This window comes from Hylobates moloch, unplaced genomic scaffold (assembly GCF_009828535.3).
Source record: "Hylobates moloch isolate HMO894 unplaced genomic scaffold, HMol_V3 SCAFFOLD_10, whole genome shotgun sequence".
NCBI lineage: Eukaryota > Metazoa > Chordata > Mammalia > Primates > Hylobatidae > Hylobates > Hylobates moloch.
The window spans coordinates 104,052,747-104,071,298 of NW_026652285.1; the positions used below are offsets into that span (position 1 = coordinate 104,052,747).

Below are 18,552 nucleotides of genomic sequence, written 5' to 3' on the forward strand. Positions count from 1 at the left end.
AATTCTTTTTTTGAGGTAGGGTCTTGCTCTGTCTCCCAGGCTGGAGTGCAGAGGTGTAGCCTCGACCTCCCACGCTCAAGCGATCCTCCCACCTCAGCCTCCCGAGTAGCTGGGACTACAGTCGCACAACACCATGCCTGCTAATTTTTTCGGTATTTTTTGTAGAGATGGGGTTTTGCCATGTTGCCCAGGCTGGTCTCACACTCCTGGGCTCAAGTAATCCACCTGTCTTGGCCTCCCAAGTGCTGGGATTACAGGTATGAGCCACCACATCCCGCCTGGGGATGTGTATTTTTAGTAAGTGTCCATGGTGGCAGTGCTGCAGGTGGGACGCCACGTGGGCAGGCACTGTCCTAGAGCCCTCAGCACGAAACCCTCTCCATTCTCTGGCTCTTTTCGGCCAGGGGTTGGGGGGAAGGCTGGATGGTACCAGAAGCCAGGGAGGACCCACTGGTTCTTTTGGACATCTCAGAAGGCGTCATCTCTCTTGACACTTTGTTCATGGCAAAGAGAACACTGTTCTAGCATGGGCCTGGCCAGGCGGGCTCTGGGCGATGCTACCACCCTCCTCAAGCCCTTCACCAGGTCAACGGTCTTGACAGAAACAGGCTATGGCTTTAAAAGTTGGTGCTGAGGCACTGAACAAAGTCGGGAGATGGGGCTGGGATCGAGTCACGGTAATATTTAGGACAAAACCTGGGGCCCACAAGCCGACACCCCTGCAAGTCCTGCTCATGCGCGTCTGGCCGGCTAATCTGGGCGGGTTCCTTTCCCTCTGGGGTGTGTGTGTGACTGGTTTAGTAAAAAGAAACTTCTGCATGTTCTTTTTCTCAAAAAGAATCATCCATTTTTCAAGCCATCACAGCGTCTCTGAAATAGAGCATCTGCCAGCACTGCCCTCTCGCCCGCAAGCAGGACGCAGGGCAGTATGTGCTCAAAAAGAACCACTCTGTGAACATGGGACGCGCTGGTTTCTGTTTATTCAAAAGGCCCAGGTCCATTACGTGTTCATGAACTGAATGTGTAGTTCTTACAAGGTGCCGTAAGAAACAAGAGACAAAGCCTTGTCCAGGGTACAAAAGGTTTATTGCTTATAAAAATAAGTTACCAAACCCCAAGCCCCACAAAACACAAGAACCCCGCATGACGATACCCATGAACACAAGGGCTCATTCCAGTAACAGCTCGTGGAGACGACAGACACCAGCACTGCTGGCACACACGGACGAGGAGCATGCTGCACAGCTTCCTTCTACCAGGTTCTAGAAAAATCTTCTTTGCCTTCAGTCCACTGACCAGTGGGAATAATTAGTCCCATCAGCCACAGAGGGGGTCTGCTCTTCAAGAGTGGCCTCGGCACACACGGCACTGTGTTATGAAAGGGAGGAGCAGCTGTACACATCTGGGTGGTGAGGAACCAGCTGAGCCTTCTGTGGGCTGCCTGCGTGTCTGGGGAAAGTGCTGGGGGGGTCTGAGGCTAGGGCCAGCGTGGGGGCTACTGCCGGCAGGTGTCATGGAAGGCTTCGAGGGTTCGGAAATCCCTCCACGTCGGGGGAAGGCCGTCCTGCAGAAACTTCCCGCAGCGCTGGCACGGGGCCTGGAACAGCTTTATGTAACTTCTTAACCAGGTCTAAAAAGAGAAACGAGGAGAGAAGTGAAAGAATGGGATACGGGTGCTCCCAAAGTCCTCCTTCCTATCGAGCCTAATGGCCCAGACAACTTAAGCTGGCTTTGGCCTCAGAAGATGCCCCGTGATTTCACAGGGAGCAGCAGGCGGAACCCACAAGGTCACTTGACTGCTGATGTTCACGTGTGATGCTCACGTGCCCCTCCCAACCAAGGGAGTTTTGAAAATAGAAACCCCTACTCTCAAAAGCAGGAAGGCCTCCCTGGAGTCCCTGTGAACCACCGAGCAGCCTGGCGGTCTGGGGGCCAGCACCCCACTTTCACTTTCTGGGTCCCGTGTCTTCTGAATGTCAGTATCCATCTTCTTCTCCTTGCCCACTACTAAGAGGTGGCTGTGCATGTATGCTAAGGAAGCCTCGGAACCAAGGACAATTTCAGAGTTCTCCGCGGAGGTCAACATGCCTTCTAGCTAATCTGATTTCAGAGGTCGTCACTCACTGTCACAGTGTGGCCTGACACACTGGGGGGATGGGTGGGGACAGCCCTGGTGCCACCAAATAACATCGTAAGCAGCAAATCCACACTCGAGTGGTTCAGAGCGCAGAGCTTTCTTGGGCATCATACATAAGGATGAGCCTCCCATAACTCAATTCTCAAACCCAAGGAGATTCACTACCAAAGAGAAAAATACCCAAACCCAAAACGGCAGGCAAGCAAGTTCTCGCTGCGAAAGGGGCACATGAATCTTGTCATTTAATGTCCTCCTGAATTATGTCGATAAGAGAAAACTGTTATTTGAAGAGGTCGGCCGAGCTTATTGATACAAATTCTTCCATCTTCGCCACAGCTGCCTTCATGGTGACAGGGCACGGCCCATCAGTACTGTCCCCCTTTCCGAAGGCCAGGTGTTTGGGGGTTTTGGCAATAAACACGAGGTCAAGAGGTCCTTCAGTTAAACTACTTATTCTTCCCTAAGTAGAAGAAGTTCTGTCTCTGCCACAAATAGTACTCATGTCTGTGCCTCAGATAAATCAATCAACAGATTCGTATTAATTAGCTGGTGTGGGCTGAGCACAGTGCTGAATGCTGTGACAGATGTAAAGGGTTCTTTTTTTTTTTTTTTTAATAAGAGACCAGATCTCGCTCTGACACCCAGGCTGGAGCGCAGTGGTGCAATCGATCATAGCTCACTGTAACCTCAAACTCCTGGGCTCAAGCGATCCTCCTGCTTCAGCCTCCTGAGTGGAGTCACTGGGATTCAAATCTTCCCTAAATGACAAAGTCAGTTACCAAAGGGAAAGGGGGCATTACAACATGTTAGGCTCAAAAGCAAGTCTTTGTATCTATCTGAAATTGGAGCTCTTGCTGAAGATGGTCAGGGGAATTGTTCCCTGGACACACAGAAGGACCACTCCGTGGGAGCTCTGAGCACCTGGCTGTGTTGTGCCCAATCTGCCAGCATCATGAAGCCAATCACCGCACCAGGGATGTGTCTTGCGAGGAATGAACTCCAGGCTCTCTGGGCAGTGGCACTGTTGATGCCATGTGACAGGATGCACACTGATTTGGCCTTGCTAACAGGTAAGTCTTTGGACTCAGTTCTCTAACCGGCAGACTTTCTAGCATGAAGAAAACAGGGAGTCCCAGCAGCGGTGGATGATGGGGTCTGTTGGCGTGAGAGCATGCGGCCGTGTGAGCATGCTGGCGTGAGAGCATGACAGTGGAACAACTGGTGGCTACGTCTGTCAAGGACGCGGGGACATGGTGTTAGCCCTGCTTAGGCCAACTGGTGGCCGTGTGATAAATGCTGATAAACTGGCCCTGGGGGTCGGGGAAAGTCCTGACTTGTAGTGTTTGCTGATTTCCGTGGTGTCAACACTCCCACCAAGTTTGACTTCAAACTAGTAGTGGTTGAAGAACCAGCTCGCAAGATACTGAACAGGCACTGGCAGGAGCTGGCTGCAGCAGCCCATGGGAATGGCTGCTTTGGGGCTGCTCCCATCTTGAGCTCCAACTCTGAAAATCAAAGAAGGAAAAGTCTTGGGGAACTGCACGATTTGTTAATTCACTGCTACATGCTCTGTGCCAACCACAGGGCCTGGCCCAGATTCGGAGCTCAATGAAGTATCTGTGGACCAAGTCAATGCTGGGAACTATTTTGGAAGATCATTTCTGAAAGCATCGCTTTTTCAGCAAGTAGAGAAAGCAACAGTGAATGAAGCTGGAAGTGGTTTCTCCCAGATCCCTTCCCAGTTTAAAGAAAGTAGCAGTTTTAAACTGGCAGCCCCATCTCCCACTGGGAGGCCCTCAAAGTCTGAAGATGCAATGGCTGCCCTTCAAGCTCCCTGTTCTCACTTGAAGGGAGCCAAGGTTCAAACAGGAGACCTGACTCTTGAAGCCACTTACCATGAAGGATCGGACCACGACATCCGGCATCTGGGGCAGCTGATAGTGGAGCAGGGCAGTGGTGGCGTGGTCTGTCACCTGAGAGCGAAGGACAAAGACGAGTTAGCGGCCACTCCAAGCCGGCATAGAGAAAACAAGCAGGACAAATGCACGCCTTCTGTGTGAAAACAGATCTGAGTATCTCGTGGAGGAAAGGGCATCTAAAATAAAATCTCTGTAGAAAAATTAGTTAGCAGAGTTGGGGGCCCAGAGGGGCGGAAGAGGCATGCTGTCGGCAGAAAGGATGCAGGCCTGGAGGCATGGGGCGTGTGGACGATTCCAGCAACAGAAAGCCTGGTCAGGCTGGAGGACTGGCAAAGGGAGCGGCCAGAGGCCAGTGGGGGCAGATCCCGGAGGGGATCCCAAGCCTCCCTGCTCAGCGAGGCGCTGCACACACAGCACATATGCCGAGGAGCACTTCCGCCCGGTACGCACACTTCCTCTTCCTCCTGCAACGGTTTTCCCAACAGGGCAATTGGTCATCTTCCGTTTCCTTGAATTCTCATTCTGTCACCATTTGTAGCCACACAGGATTTATGATGGGGAGCCTGGCAGTTTCTGAGGCTGTTCTGTTGGGCCTCACCGTTGCTAGGATGGCCCTTCGCAGGAGCTTGGCGCGCCTGGTGTGGTCCCCTCACCAGCTCTCTGAAGGCTGTGGCCTGTGGTCAGCACCTTAAGGGTCTGTGCCTATTGTCTCCTGAGTCCTCAGGAGAAGTTTATCAGCAAGGCCAAGGGCAAGGCTGCTTGAAGTCCAGTGAAGGCATCAGGTGACCAGATGGACAGAGCACAGGGTTTAAGCTCCAGCACCACCCCCTGACCTTGATCCAGCTCCTTATCCTCTCTGCGTCTCCATGCCCCTTCCGAGAAGCAAAGGGGCTGGCCTGAGAACCCTGGTGGTTTTGAAACTGGATGACACTGTGAATTGTTAATGCCCGCCATCAATCAGCAAATGAGTAGATTATACCTAATTTGATAGTTATGTTCAAAGTAATGGTTTACATGATTGTCCTCATTAGGGATTCTTGACATCGCACATGTCATCATTAAAAACAAAACAGGCCAGGTGCGGTGCCTCATGCCTGTAATCCCAGACCTTTGGGAGGCTGAGTCGGGGGGATCACTTGAGCCCAGGAGTTCAAGACCAGCCTGGGCAATAGAGCAAGACCCCGCCTCTATAGAAAATACAACAAATTAGCTGGCTGTGATGCCACACACCTATAGTCCCAGCTGCTCAGGAGGCTGAGGTGGGAGGATCATCCGAGCCTGGGAAGTTGAGGCTACAGTGAGCTGTGACTGTGCCATTGCACTCTAGCCTGGGCGACAGAGACCTTGTCTCAAACAAAACAAAATGAAAAAGCCATACCTAAAACAAAAAACCCAAAAAACTCCAGAGAAAATCCTTAGCTTTGAGAAGAAGAATGAACACAGGTCTAACTTGTGTAGACGTGCCCATTTTCTAGCCCCCAATGAACACTGTGTATGCGGCTGAACCCACGCAGGCATAGAGCAAGCTGGGCAGGTGGAGACCAGGGTCCGTGCCCCACACGGTGATGTGTGTCCACACCTGCAGCTGGAGAGGCTGCCCCACAAAGCGTGAGGACACCGGCTCTGCAGCCAGGCAAGCCGGGGCCTGGCCCCCTGGCCTCTTATGGGGCCTCTCTAAGCCTCAGTTTCCCCTTCTATAAAATGGAGATTGTACTACATACTGAGTAAGGCTCGTGAGAGGACAGAGTGAGGCCAGGCGTGGGAAGCACTCACTCTCTGGCAATGCCACCAGCCCCGCCTGCCCAGTCTCTTCTGCTCTGCCTGGGCCCTGGACTTGCCCTATTTCCCACTGGACTTTCACGGCCTGCCCCATACTGCATCCCCAAGGCCTAGAATATTACCCTGCATACAGCAGGTGCCCAATACATATTTGTTGAATAAAGAAGTAAACTTAAAAATGCCCACCCACCAAAGGCCATGTACCATAAACACCTGCACTTTCTTGCAAATATATCAACAGTTCTTGTAGCCAACACTGTTGAGAAATTCTTACCCAAGTGGCTTTCAAGATAAATGGTACTTATTCCTTTGCGTGCCAAGACTGCTTTTATTTTAAGCATTTTTGACAGACATCTTTCTAAAATGAGCAATGCTTTTTTTTTTCTTTTAAACAGTAGTAATGATAACTTTGCAAAATGACTGGTGGTAATTGGTGGGGGGAAATTAATGGCTACGAAACACAGCCAAGCAAACTGGGCTCGAACGGTCCCTGAACTTGAACGCTTGGTTCTTGCCCATCTAGCTCCCTTGCTAAGAAAACCTGTGAAAGTGTCATTTTATAGGCTGACAAGATGTTTTTTGCAATTATACTTGCCATTACAGAAGAACCAAAGTTTTTGGAGGATTCTTTCTCCTCACCCCGTTTATTTTTAAAATGTCTCCAGTGTAGCCCCTGTTGGAACAGCCAAGGCAGCTGGGCTGGCTTTGTTTACTCCCGCCCTGCTGTTCCGTAGCTCCATGTGTGACACCTTCCCCGCGATAGGAACGTCCGTCCCTGGGAAGCCCCTGGGGTGAGACCACCTCCATCCATTTCAGCCTTTCAGCAGCCATGTGCAGGCAGAGAGGCTTTGTCTGGCTGCACTTTTATTTCTTTTGTTTTCACATTTTTAAACACAAATGACCAACACTTAAAATTTGGGAAACTTCACTTAACTGTGGTGCCCAGCTCCTCTTGAAGCATCAGAGGATCTGGGAACCGTCTCATAGGCTACTGTGATGATCAAAGGGGGCCCAGCTTCTCCTCATCTCTGTGAGTGTGACCCTGGCACTGCCACGTGGCCACCAGCTGCAGCAGCTGAGGAGCAGCGACACATGCAGTTTGCCTCAGCACCCTAGGGTCTTAGATCCAGTCTGCTCCACTCATCAGGGGCCCTGTGGCCTTTGGAGTTTAGAGCCTCTAACCAAACCAACAAGACCCTGCACTCCCAGGGTTCCCCAAACCCTCCCCAGCCTGCTGTTCCCTGGGTACCTGGCATGGCTTCCTGATCTTTATTTGAGCTCATCTTCCCTGGCCTGACAGATCTGTACCCATCTCCTTCTTCCTTCCTCAGCTGACCTCTGGACTTGACCTCCTCTGGCTGAACTTGAGTTCTCCAAGCATTCCAAGACAACTCAGTTTTGATAGCTGCAAGGTGCTCTCTCCAGGCAAGGCATCGTGCAAATTACAGGAACATCTCAAGTGGTCTTCCAGACCTGCACCTCCTCCAGCGTTTTTGCTTAATGGCCTTTGACCCAGAGGCCCGAGCCAGAAACCTGGGCCCTGCCCTGTCGCCTTTCTTCCCCCTGCCTCATACCCAAGCAGCCTCGTGGTTCCAAGTTATCTATCTCAAATCCTTCTACTTCTTCCCACCTTGCCTGCCTCAACATGGCTCAGAGGGAACATTCTGCAGCAAAGAGGGAAAGACCGTAGGCTCCATCCCTTCCAGCAGCGATGCCTTGGGTGAGGCACTTCATCTTTATTAGCTACAGTTTTCCCATCTGGAAAATGGGGATAATGACAAAGAGTGCCTACCACAGGGGATGACGGTGAGGATGAAGTAGTGGGCAGAAGTGTGTGCTGGTCAGAAAACATGAGTGATTGCCATCGTTCAACTAGAAACCCAAGCATGTCACTCCCCTAAAATGCTCTCACGGCTTTCCCTGCACTCAGGATGAAATGCGAACTGTGAACGTCCATGTGAAACCCTGCAGCACCCGATGTCTGCCTCCTTTCCTCGGGTCCCTCAGCTCCTCAAATGCCCATCTCTGTCCTCCCTGAGTCCTCCCCTCGGCATGGGCCTCTCTCCTTTCCCTCCCCTCCTTCGCGTGTTGAGGGAAGCCCCCCAGGCTCCCCCGATGGGGCTTGTCTCCTTGCCTGGCTCTCTTCTCCCATCTCAATCCTCATATCTGAACTTGGTATTTTTTGCCATGTTTGTTTTCATGTCAATTTCCCTACCTTGAGCCCATGTCTGTCTAGTGCCTGATGCAGAGGTCCTCAGGACATGTGTGCAGACGGTGAGAAGGACCCCCATTCTGACTCTCTGTGGGGAGAGTGGCTCAGATGAGGTGGGTGGAGCCAGGGGCCTGGAAGGAGTGGGGACTGTGAGACAGGAGCTGAGGACCTGGGCTCTGGTCTAGCTCTAAGGTGCTGGGGCATCTTGGACTTGCCCTCTGTGGTAGAAGTTACCAGTGGTCACTCGTCCTTGAGTGACACAGCCCCCTCAAAACTCAGGATGGATATGTAATGTGAGCAAGAAATGAGCTTGAGTCGTGCAGAACTACAGGAGGTTTGTCACTCAGCATCCTCCTCCTCTCTCCAGACCAATCTGCCTCCTTGGATATTCACCGCACATCTAGAAAATGGGCCACCGTGTTGGCCACGTCTCCCAATCCCGCTACAGTGGTGGCACAACAAGTTCGAGCTGCGGCCAAGGAACCTTCCCCTTAAGAATGGTGCTGCTTGAAATGTTTGGGGACCAGCGGCGCTGGCACCTTCTAGGAGTTGGTTAGAAATCTGCCTTCTTGGGCCCCTCTCTAGCCACAGCATTGGAATCTCCAGGGTGGGGCCCAGACACTACTAAGTCAGCCCCTCCAGGCTGTTCCTAGGGATGCTAAAATGCATGAGAATGTGAGGCTGGTGAACACACAGTCACTGGGGGTCTTTTGTCAGATTCTCATCTAGGAGCTCGGGGAGGGGTGGAGCACTGGCACTGCCAGCTGATTCCCAGGGGTGCCCACACTGCTGGTTAGGGACTGGGCTTTGAGTGGCAATCCTCAAATAGTGCCTCAAAGTGCTGGGGCATATCCCAGGCACTATAGGAGAATGGCCCCCAGAGGGCTGGGCATTTGATTCTGGGCCATGAAACAAAGAAATACAAATCAGGACAGTCTGTCTTCTCATGAATCAAAATGAATGGTACCAGTTTCACAATGGGCACTGTGGGGTGCCAGGGTGGAAGGTTTTCACAACGGGTGCTTGTAGAGTGGGGGTTTTTCCTTATTTCTGAAAAGTGCTTTTTTTAAAAGATCCATCGGATATTTTATTAACTTACAGTAGCTATTATTAATAAGAGCTTATTATGTGCCAAGTCCTATGTGCCCCTCTCATTTAATTCCCACAGTAACTCGGAGATAGGTGCTTTTCTTTTTTTTTTTTTCTTTTGAGACAGGGTATTGCTCTGTCACCTAGGCTGGAGGGCAGTGGCCCGATCTTAGCTCAGTGCAGCCTTGACCTCCTGGGCTCAAGCAATCCTCCCACCTCAGCCTCCTGAGTCGCTGGGACTATAGGCTCACGCCACCCCGCACAGCCAATTTTTTATTTTTGTAGAATCAGGGTCTCATTATATTGCCTAGGCTGGTTTCCAACTCCTGGCTCAAGTGATTCTTCTGCCTCAGCCTGACAAAGTGCTGGGATTACAGGCATGAGCCACTGCGCCTGGCCCACTTTTCTTATTTAAATTGGATAGAGGAGGAGTGAGGATGTCCAGAAGTTGGGAAGATGCACATAGTGGGTGAGGGCAGCAGTGTGGGAGCCCAAACACTGGGAGGCCCAGGCCTCTGCCCACCTCCTACCCACTGACTCCCATCCCCGCTCTCCCAGTTTGCAGATAAAGGTGCAGGCCCAGGGCTGTGGCCAGCAGCTGCCCACCATCTCTCAGGGCAAGTCTTTGGGAAGCTAGAGTTCTGACGCCAGGCACAGGTTGGGAGATTCACAAACGTGCCTGCTGTAGCACAGGCTGCTCAAGGGTAGCACGAACTGAATTCACTAGAAAGTGTCCTCTTCAGAGGCGGTGGAAACCATGCGCCACAGCCCTGCTGGGCGTCTGGCTCACAGGCAAGGCACCTAATTAGTTTTTCCATTGCTGGTCGGCAATCTGGCCAAACTCAGCCTCTTTTTCAAAAAGTCCAGTATAAAGCATATATTCTCTTCCACTGCCAAGTGCTGGCAGCTTTTTCCAGCGCTGATGCAATCACTTGATTTCTTCAATTTCCCACCACCAATTACAGAAATATTTTAATAAAGGAAACAAAGCTGATTAACTTGCTATGTTTTCCCTCCTGTCCGCCCCAAGTCCTCCACTGCTGGTTTTCGAATTCCTGTGGATGGCTGTGGAACACAGGAGAAGTTCACCTACAGTGATCTTCCTTCTTGTCAAAGCACTCCACCTTCAATAGTTTTTTGTTTTACATTTTTCAACAACAAAGTTGTTTTTTTGCTCAGCATCCAAGATGTGGAAAAAACAGACCTGGGGCAAAAAATAATCTGCTATTAACTAATTTAAATCCACTCTGTGGCAGCTGAGGTTCGGTCCCATTGTGCGGCAAAGCTAATGAGATTCCGCCGGGAGATAAAAGCCGCCCTCCCTCTTGGCGGAGGCCAGGAAGGGCACTAATGGTCCCAAGGAGAGGGAGGTGATTCACCCACAGTGAGTGCCGGTTTGAAAAAAGGTTTGTAAAAAGATCAAAGGGATGCGAGCCCAAGGAAAGGGAGGGAGGAGAAGGCAGGAGGGTAGCAATAAGCCAGTGAGACAGAGGTCCCTGAAGCAAGAGGAATGCGGGGATGGGGAGACAGGCCTCACAAAGAGGGGCAGAGGGCGATGCAGGGAGGGGCTTCACTGGGAGGTGCCTGGTTCACTCCAAGGCAGAGAAGCCTCAGCTGCCTCGTCTGGGGTGTGTCCCCCGTCTCAATGGTGACCTGCAGTGATTTACTTTGAGAACGGTGACATCTCCATTGCCTGCCAATAGATCCAGTCCACTTGATCAATGTTCCTTTCAGTTTTCCCTACCCTCTCTCAGCATATCCGAACCCAGGAGAGAATGGAGCTCAGGGAGGGAGTAGGGACTCTTTCCAGAGACCTTGAAACAGCTGCCAGTCAACGCGCTGGAAAAGGAGATGCCAGTCAAAACAGTCTCCCAAAGCTCCTCTGCCATATTGTGTGCACGGAGCTCCTGACAGCCCCCCTCCTACCATCAGAGCTGTAGGTTGCTTCGGAGATCACGAGTTATTTTAGCTAAACCCAGAGTGGCACTGCCTGCAATAACAGCAACAACCCACATCGCCATTTACTGAGCACTAACCCTGTGCAAGATCTGGTCTACACTGCACAGCCCAGGGTGTGTGGCTCCTCCAACAAGAGGCCAGCCAGCCTCTGGATCTGTCCCTTGTGAGCTGTGTGACCTTGGGGGAGGATTAAATGGGCCAATGCAGGGACAGTGCACTGACATACAGACCTCAAGTGTCCGACGCATGGCAAGCGCCCGCCAAATGTGTCCCCTCGCGGTTTTAGCCCACTGAATCCCCACGACAACCTTATGACAGAGGCACTTTCACGTTTGGCACTTCTAAGTCAGGGGGCTAAGTCACAGGGAGGTTAAGTGACTTGCCCAAGCCAAGGAGCTGCTAGGTGGCAGAGCAGGAGTTTGTTCCGACCTTCTGAACCCCAGCTTGAGTGCCCAGACTCTATACCCCAAGCCTCATGGGCCCCCCACTCCAGGCCTCTTGGGGTGGACAGAGGTTGTGGGGGGATGAAGAAAAGTGCCATTTCCAGGCCCTCTCCTCCCCAGAAGGGACTGGACCTCAGCACTTTGAGGGTGGAGTTGGGATTGGATAACAAGTCTCCTCACTTACACCCCAGTTCCTGTCACTTATACAATGTTCCTTCCACGTCTCAGCCAGAAGCTTCAACCTGTCTGGCTCCCTGCTATGTGCCAGCCCCAACCCTCCAAACAGTCTGACAGAGACACCGGTGGGCCCTCAAGAAGACCTCCAGATTGAATGAGTCTCCCTGCCGTGGACAAAGAAGGGGAAATCAGGCAAATACAAGGCGGCTGCATCAGGTGGGCGTGCACACACATACATGGAAGGAATGAAAAAGTGTAGTGTGAGAAAAGGGGCAGGGCGGGGAAAGTGGGATGGCCCTACTGTGGACCCCAGATTCAGTGTGCATCCTACTGTGTGCCCGGGATTCAGCGTGCATCCTACTGTGAGCCCTGGATTCAGGTGTGCGTCCTGCTGTACGCCCCGGATTTGGTGCTCACCTACCATACACCCCACATTCCGTATGCAGCACCCACACACTTTTTCCTACTCGGGCCCTCTCCTGCTGTGGGAACAAAGATAACAGCTTTAGGCCCAGCAAGATGATTTCTCACTTGAGCTTAACTCCCAGAGCCCAGGTTTTATGTTGACCAGATAGAGGTTTGTTCTGTATCAGTAAGGGAAGAATAAAGGACACCGTGATGACACAGAAAGGACTGGGGAGAAAAACTCTCTTAATACACTATTGTTCCTCAGCAGTTTCCTCTTTAAAAAGCAAGGGTCTGTTGGGCTCCTTGAAGGGGGTAAAGTTAAGAAGATGACAATGCCAGTCGCCAGCCTGGCACAGGAACAACAGCGCCATCCACAGCAAGACACTTGTCCTCTGTTTCAGGGGTGACCTTGTACTTGTCACCCAGGCTGGAGTGTGGTGGTCTGATCACAGCGCACCGCAGCCTCGAACTCCTGGGCTCAAGTGATCCTCCTGCCTCAGTCTCTCTAATAGCTGGGACTATAGACACACACCCACCCCCATGCCTGGCAATTTTTTTTTTTTTTTTTGAGATAGAGTCTTGTGCTGTCACCCAGGCTGGAGTGCAGTGGCGCGATTTCGGCTCACTGCAACCTCCGCCTCCCGGGTTCACGTCATTCTTCTGCCTCAGCCTCCCGAGTAGCTGGGACTACAGGTGCCCGCCACCACGCCCGGCTAATTTTTGGTATTTTTAGTAGAGTCAGGGTTTCACCGTGTTAGCCAGGATGGTCTCGATTTCCTGACCTCGTGATCCACCCGCCTCGGCCTCCCAAAGTGCTGGGATTACAGGCGTGAGCCACCGCACCCGGCCTCCTGGCTAATTTTTTACTTTTTAGTAAAGACGAGGTCTTGCCATGTTGTCCAAGCTGGTCTTGAACTCCTGGGCTCAAATGATCCTCCCACCTCCCAAAGTGCTGGGGTTATGGGCCGACCTTGCACCTCTTTCCTATCTTCTTTCCTCTGAATTTTCTGAATACTTTCAACTTGGGGTATTTGATTTGATTTAAATGGAAACTTACAGTTCCTGCCAGGGGTTCTAAAACAGGGGCCCTTGTATTTCTCGGTGATCCAGGGATTGTCCTCAGGGACTCCCGAGTGCCCAAAGGTCATGGGCATCATCTGGCCCCAGGGGGGCATGCTCCTGGGCCAGAGTGGAGGCTGGCGGCGCAGCATGCAGGTGAGGAACAGACGCTGGAGGCTGACTGCTGGGAACCGCCTTCCAGCTCCTGGCTGGTGGACCAGGCTGGGGACCAGGACCCAGGAGTTCACAGGCTCCCTGAGATGATTCTGGGTGCAGGTGCAAGGGCCGCTGCAGGCCACTGCCCGCTTCCCACCACCAGGGGACAGGACTGTGGCTGAGCAGCGCCGGGGAGAGCTGAGCTTGAACAGAGATGCTCTTCCTAACGCACCTGCTGAGGGCATTATCTGCCAGCACACAGCCCCTGAGGCCAAGCTAGGAGAGCGGGTGCTTCTCACTGTTTGGAGTATTTCCCCACAAGATTAGTAAACAGGGAAAGTTAAGTACTCAAGTGTTTAGAAGTTACTTATTTAAAAGAGAAGCCTGGTAGGGACCCAGACTGTGGCTTCCCTCCAGCCAATATCGGCTTCTACATACTGTGAAGAGAAGACTCTCTTAGATCTGGGTGAAAGTGACAAAAAGGCAGACAGAGGGGAACGTCAGGAGACTGGGGTTCGACCCTAGCTTAGGGACAAATGGCCTGGGGGGCCTCTTCCCTGCTGGCCCTCCGCAGAAGAGCGTGGTGAGGCTGGGGTGGAGCTGGGTGATTCTGCAGGCCCCTCTAGGTCTAGGTTTTCAGCAGATGCTGCTGCAGAGCCTGAGCTTCCCTAGTTATCTCCTGGCAGCATGTGCATGCTGTGCCCTGAAGTTCCTGCCCCAATCCAGGAACCCACCTGCTGCCCTGATGCGATGGCACCCTCAGGCGGGCCTCAGATTCTAGGCCAGTTCAAAGAGCTTGAGAATTCAGCTTGGAACCAGGGAAACCACATGCACAGCACTGTTCTCTGTGTGGGAAGCCTTTGTGTCGCTCAACCAGACTTTGGAGCACTCAAGTAGCAGGCAGCAAAGCCAAACGTGTGCTAGGCACAGGTGCCCAGGCAGTTCCCACGATGCAGAAATCAGAATGGACTTTCATTGGGTGGATGTATTTTAATGTTACACAAGGAGATTAGCCCAAGAGTTTGGGTCTCTACTAAGAGTTTCGCCAAGGACAGACCCACTAGGAAGGAGAGGGACAGTAGGAATCTCTTGGAAGGAGAAAACTCTTTGTGGGTCCTGTGGGCAAAGACATGAACCAAGTGTGTTAAATGTTTAAAGAGACAGCAATCCCTGCCAGCAGTGTTGCTCTGAGGATGTGTGCTGGTTTGATGAAGAATATTTAAAATAGTCCCAGAAGTACTCATTCCATGAAAAGAGGAGCCATCATTATTTCAAAACTGGAATGCTATGAAGTCAGCCCTGACAGTGATGTTAGGGGGCGACGGGGAGTGCACAGAGACGAGCTTCTCAAATGGGGATGAAAGTACAGTAGAGCGGAAGCAGGGGATTTATTTTTTATTATGCAGTTCTCGTCTCTAATCTGTACCTTGGATTTGTATGCCACAGGTTCAGCAGGCCTAGCAGCCTGGAGAGGAAACATCGAAGCCCACAGGGACTTGGGATTACTTGGATGGGATCAATATTTCCTCCTCTGCTTGATGAAGGAGCCACGTGCATGGGCTCTGAAGGGCTTATGACTGTCCACCAGAGCCAGGCATGCTGCTCTGAGATGAGACCAGAGGCAAGGCTGCCTGAGCTGGAACTGGAGAGTTGAAGGCAAACATTGCTGCTCCATCTTGCCCGAAATCCCTGCTGACACTTTTGAGATCAAGCTCTGTGTCTGAGAGGGGCGAGCCTGTGGATGTACTTAGTAAGATCTCTGGCACACACCAGGGCCTCTATATATGAGATGTGGTTTGGTTTGGGGGTTCCAACCTTATCCTCCTTAAAGTCCCAGCCAGGGTGTCACTGACGCGTGAAAGGGAAGCCCCCAACTCCCTGGACCCTTGAGTGCAGACTGGCTGCAGACAGCCTTTAGGGGTGATGTGCCCCCACTGGCCACTCCACAGCCACCTACGGGATCCTTCTGAAAGCCCTGGTGGAGCAAAGGAGGCCCTGTGGACCTGGGTCTCAGCCGCATTCCCCTTCAGCCCCCGCCTTCCATGGCAGCAATGCCAGCTCCTGGAGGAATCCGCCTCCCGCCCCAATACGTTTTCCTGGCTGCACGTCTGTGCTCAAGTGGCCCCTCTGCCTGGAATGCTCCTGTCAGGCTAAGCCCTTCTCACCCCTGAGGACTCAGCTCAGGGTCTTCCCCATCCCAGCCTTGCCTGTACTCTCAGCAGCATCCTCTGCACACCCCCGCCAGGCACTTGCCAGACCTATGACCAGATGCCCCTGTCCCCCAAGCTGTGCTCTCCTTGAGGCCACACTTGCCACATCTCCATCCTCCCTGGGCCTAGCTCAGGGCCTCTGAGAGGACTGTGGCTCAGCACTGGGTGCGGCTCACCTAGCAGGAGCCTGAGTGAATGGGAGAGAAAGTGGACAGGAGTGTATGTATTGATTTTCAGCCACTGGGGAAAGGGGAGCGGAGTGAGAGGGAAGGGATGGGGTGGAGAAGCAGAGGTGGACACTGCCTGGAAGGTGGGGCCTGAGCAAACAGGGAAGCCCCAGGATAGACGCGAGGGAACTTTCCAGGGTCCTGACTGCCTTCCACGTCTGCCGAAGGCCCTGTGCGAGGCTGCGAGGAGACGCACTGGGTCTTTGACATTTCTCAGGATTAAGGAATTAAGGCTTTTCCTTTAGACGAAAAGAAAAAAGTTCAGTGCTTTCCAGACGGTAAAACGTCAGTTTCTGTCGCTGGCTGCCAGGAGAGTCCAAGCCCAAAGACACCTGAATTGTTGTGCACCCACTTGGTGTGTTATTATTTTCTGCAGGAACAGCCCTGCAGTCAGAGAAACATCCAAAGACATCTGGGCTCCCAGGAAAACACAGACAATACCACCTACTTTTCCATCAAACTTGAGGCAATGACTGGAGAAGAATGCAGACTGCAGAGCTGGGAGAGAGACCCCGCCAAGAGGCAGCTCAGCCGCCAAGGCGCCAGGTGCCCCAGCCACCCCTGCTCAGTGGGGGAAACGGGAAATTGGGGCACAACATCTCAATCCCGGGTGCCTTCTGGAGATCACTGGTTGCGCCACTGGCCCTCCCAGAACCCTAGGGACTGATCCAGGTCCTAGACCCAGGATCCTGCCTACATCAGCATATCAGGGCTGCCCACAGGGCACTGCTGTGCGGCTCACTTTGTGACCAGAAGAGCAGATAACATGCCTGAAAAAATGGGAAGGCGGACAATGCTTTGGTGGTAGTGGGTGGGTCTGTCATAGCAGCTGGGTCTTGGGTTGACTTTACACATGACAGCTGGGCGCAAATTCAGGTCTGTCTGACTCCAGCCTATACCCTGAGCCACCGTGTCCACTGTGGAGATATGAGCACAGATGGAAGGGGTGGTCACTGAGGAAGAGGCCTGCGGGAGGAAGCCTGCCCACAGGGGATGGAGGGAGAACTTTCTCAGGAGACGAGAGTGTCACCATTGACAGGCACTTCAGAGAAGTTGACCAGGTGGTGGACAAGAAATTCATCTTGCACTTCATACCTATGAATTCAACTTCACACCAAGTCTATGGGGCAGGTACTCTCATGGCTCACTGCAGCCTTAACCTCCCACACCCAAACCATCCTCCCACCTCAGCCTCCTGAGTAGCTGGGACCACAGGCACATGCCACCACATCCAGCTAATTTTTATTTTTTTGGGGAGACAGGGTTTTGCCATGTTGCCCAGGCTGGTCTCAAACTCCTAGGATCGTGATCCTCTGCCTCGGCCTCCCAGAGTGCTGAGATTACAGGCGTGACCCATGTGCCCGGCCGCATCTCTGTTTTACAGATGAGGAAACTGAGGCAAGTGAATCCACACAGGGAACAGGTGGGGGAGCCGGGACCTGATGACATGGCGAATGACTCTTAGCCACTGTGCTATGCGGTCTCTCTCTGGGATGGTCGCTGTGGGGAACGTGGTGGGAGGTCAGCCTGGGCTTAGAGAGTGGATGGGTGGGGGCCGTCCTGCCACGCTGGCAGCCCATGCATGGAGTTTACAGCCCTATGGGCTGAGGACGGAGACCTGGGGAATGGGAAGGTGGGCGGTCTTCCCAAAAGCAGTTTTCAGATTTTGACCTGAGTACACTGCAGCCTGCACAACCCTTCAGGAAGAAATAAGCTATAGAGATGACAGATGACTACTCTGTGACTCCTCTAATGGCAGAAAGCCACAGACCACTTCCAGGGCAACGCAGCGTGCCCTAAGAAAGTCAACAGGATGGCCCAAGCTTTCCTGGTTCAATTTTAGCCATAAAACTGGGTCCATGTGAACTCCTGGGCCATGCTCACACTCAGCAGAGGCTGAGGGAGCCTTGTGCAGGAAAGGTACTGGGGCGGCATAAGAGGAGAACAAATGATCAAATCTGTCCTGAGTTTAGTTTAGATGCTTATGAATATTCAAACAAGACCATTAAGAGAGAAGGTGACGGTAAAAGGGTTTTCGGCTGTCAGATTGAGCCTAACGACCCTCCCTGCGGCTCTCAGCTACCAGAGCCCCCCGCCGATGCTTCTGCTTGGCGACCTGGTCAATACAGTCCAGCTGTCAGCTGAGGGAAGGGCTGCCCTCAGGGATGCCCTGGGACTGTCTGCCGCTGCTCCTTCCCTGAAGCCTGTCGCCAGCCCACTAGTGGGCTTGCGCACAAATCTCTCGGACACACCACTCATCGGAGTCACGGACAGGACTTTGTCTTGCTACATGAAGTGGCCCATTTCCCTTCGCAAGGATGAAAGCTGTCCCCTCAGTTCTATCTGTTTGGGACACACTTGTGAGGCAGCAACAGAACGCACAGAAACAGATGAAAATGACACCACATTCTGTCCTTACAACATAAGTTCTCCCTGTTGGAAAAAGTTAATCACCATTTAAGAGGCAGGGAGATGGTCAGTGGGCTGAGATCTGTAAAAGACAGAAGGGCCTTCAACGACTCTGGGAGGCTGCTCCCAGCTGTGGAGTCCCTCTGAGTGTGGGGGTCCCACCTGTGCAGGGCACCAACAGGGAACAGGACTGAGATCTGGCCTGAGGTCTTAGAACTTTTGTCACAACCATGGCCTCTTCCAGGCCTTCATCTGTGGCATTTGAAGAGAGACTTTAGGAAGGAAATGTAGAGAAGGCTGGTAGGAGGAGATGTTAGAAATTGAAAATAACGTGGCTGGGCACAGTGGCTCACGTCTGTAATCCCAGC

At 52.5% G+C, this 18,552-nt stretch overlaps 1 protein-coding gene across 1 annotated transcript in view; it reads right to left on the reverse strand.

The window, feature by feature from the left end:
* Positions 1-1,069: 1,069 nt before the first annotated feature.
* The window catches only part of MED27 (mediator complex subunit 27), a 228,220-nt gene continuing 210,737 nt past the window's right edge, over positions 1,070-18,552 (reverse strand). Inside the window, exons 7-8 of the mRNA XM_032165470.2 lie at positions 4,033-4,110; positions 1,070-1,630 (exon numbers count right to left, since the gene is read on the reverse strand). Coding sequence (XP_032021361.1) covers positions 1,496-1,630; positions 4,033-4,110 — 213 coding nt within the window. The 3' untranslated portion in view covers positions 1,070-1,495. The remainder of the gene's footprint in view (positions 1,631-4,032; positions 4,111-18,552) is intronic.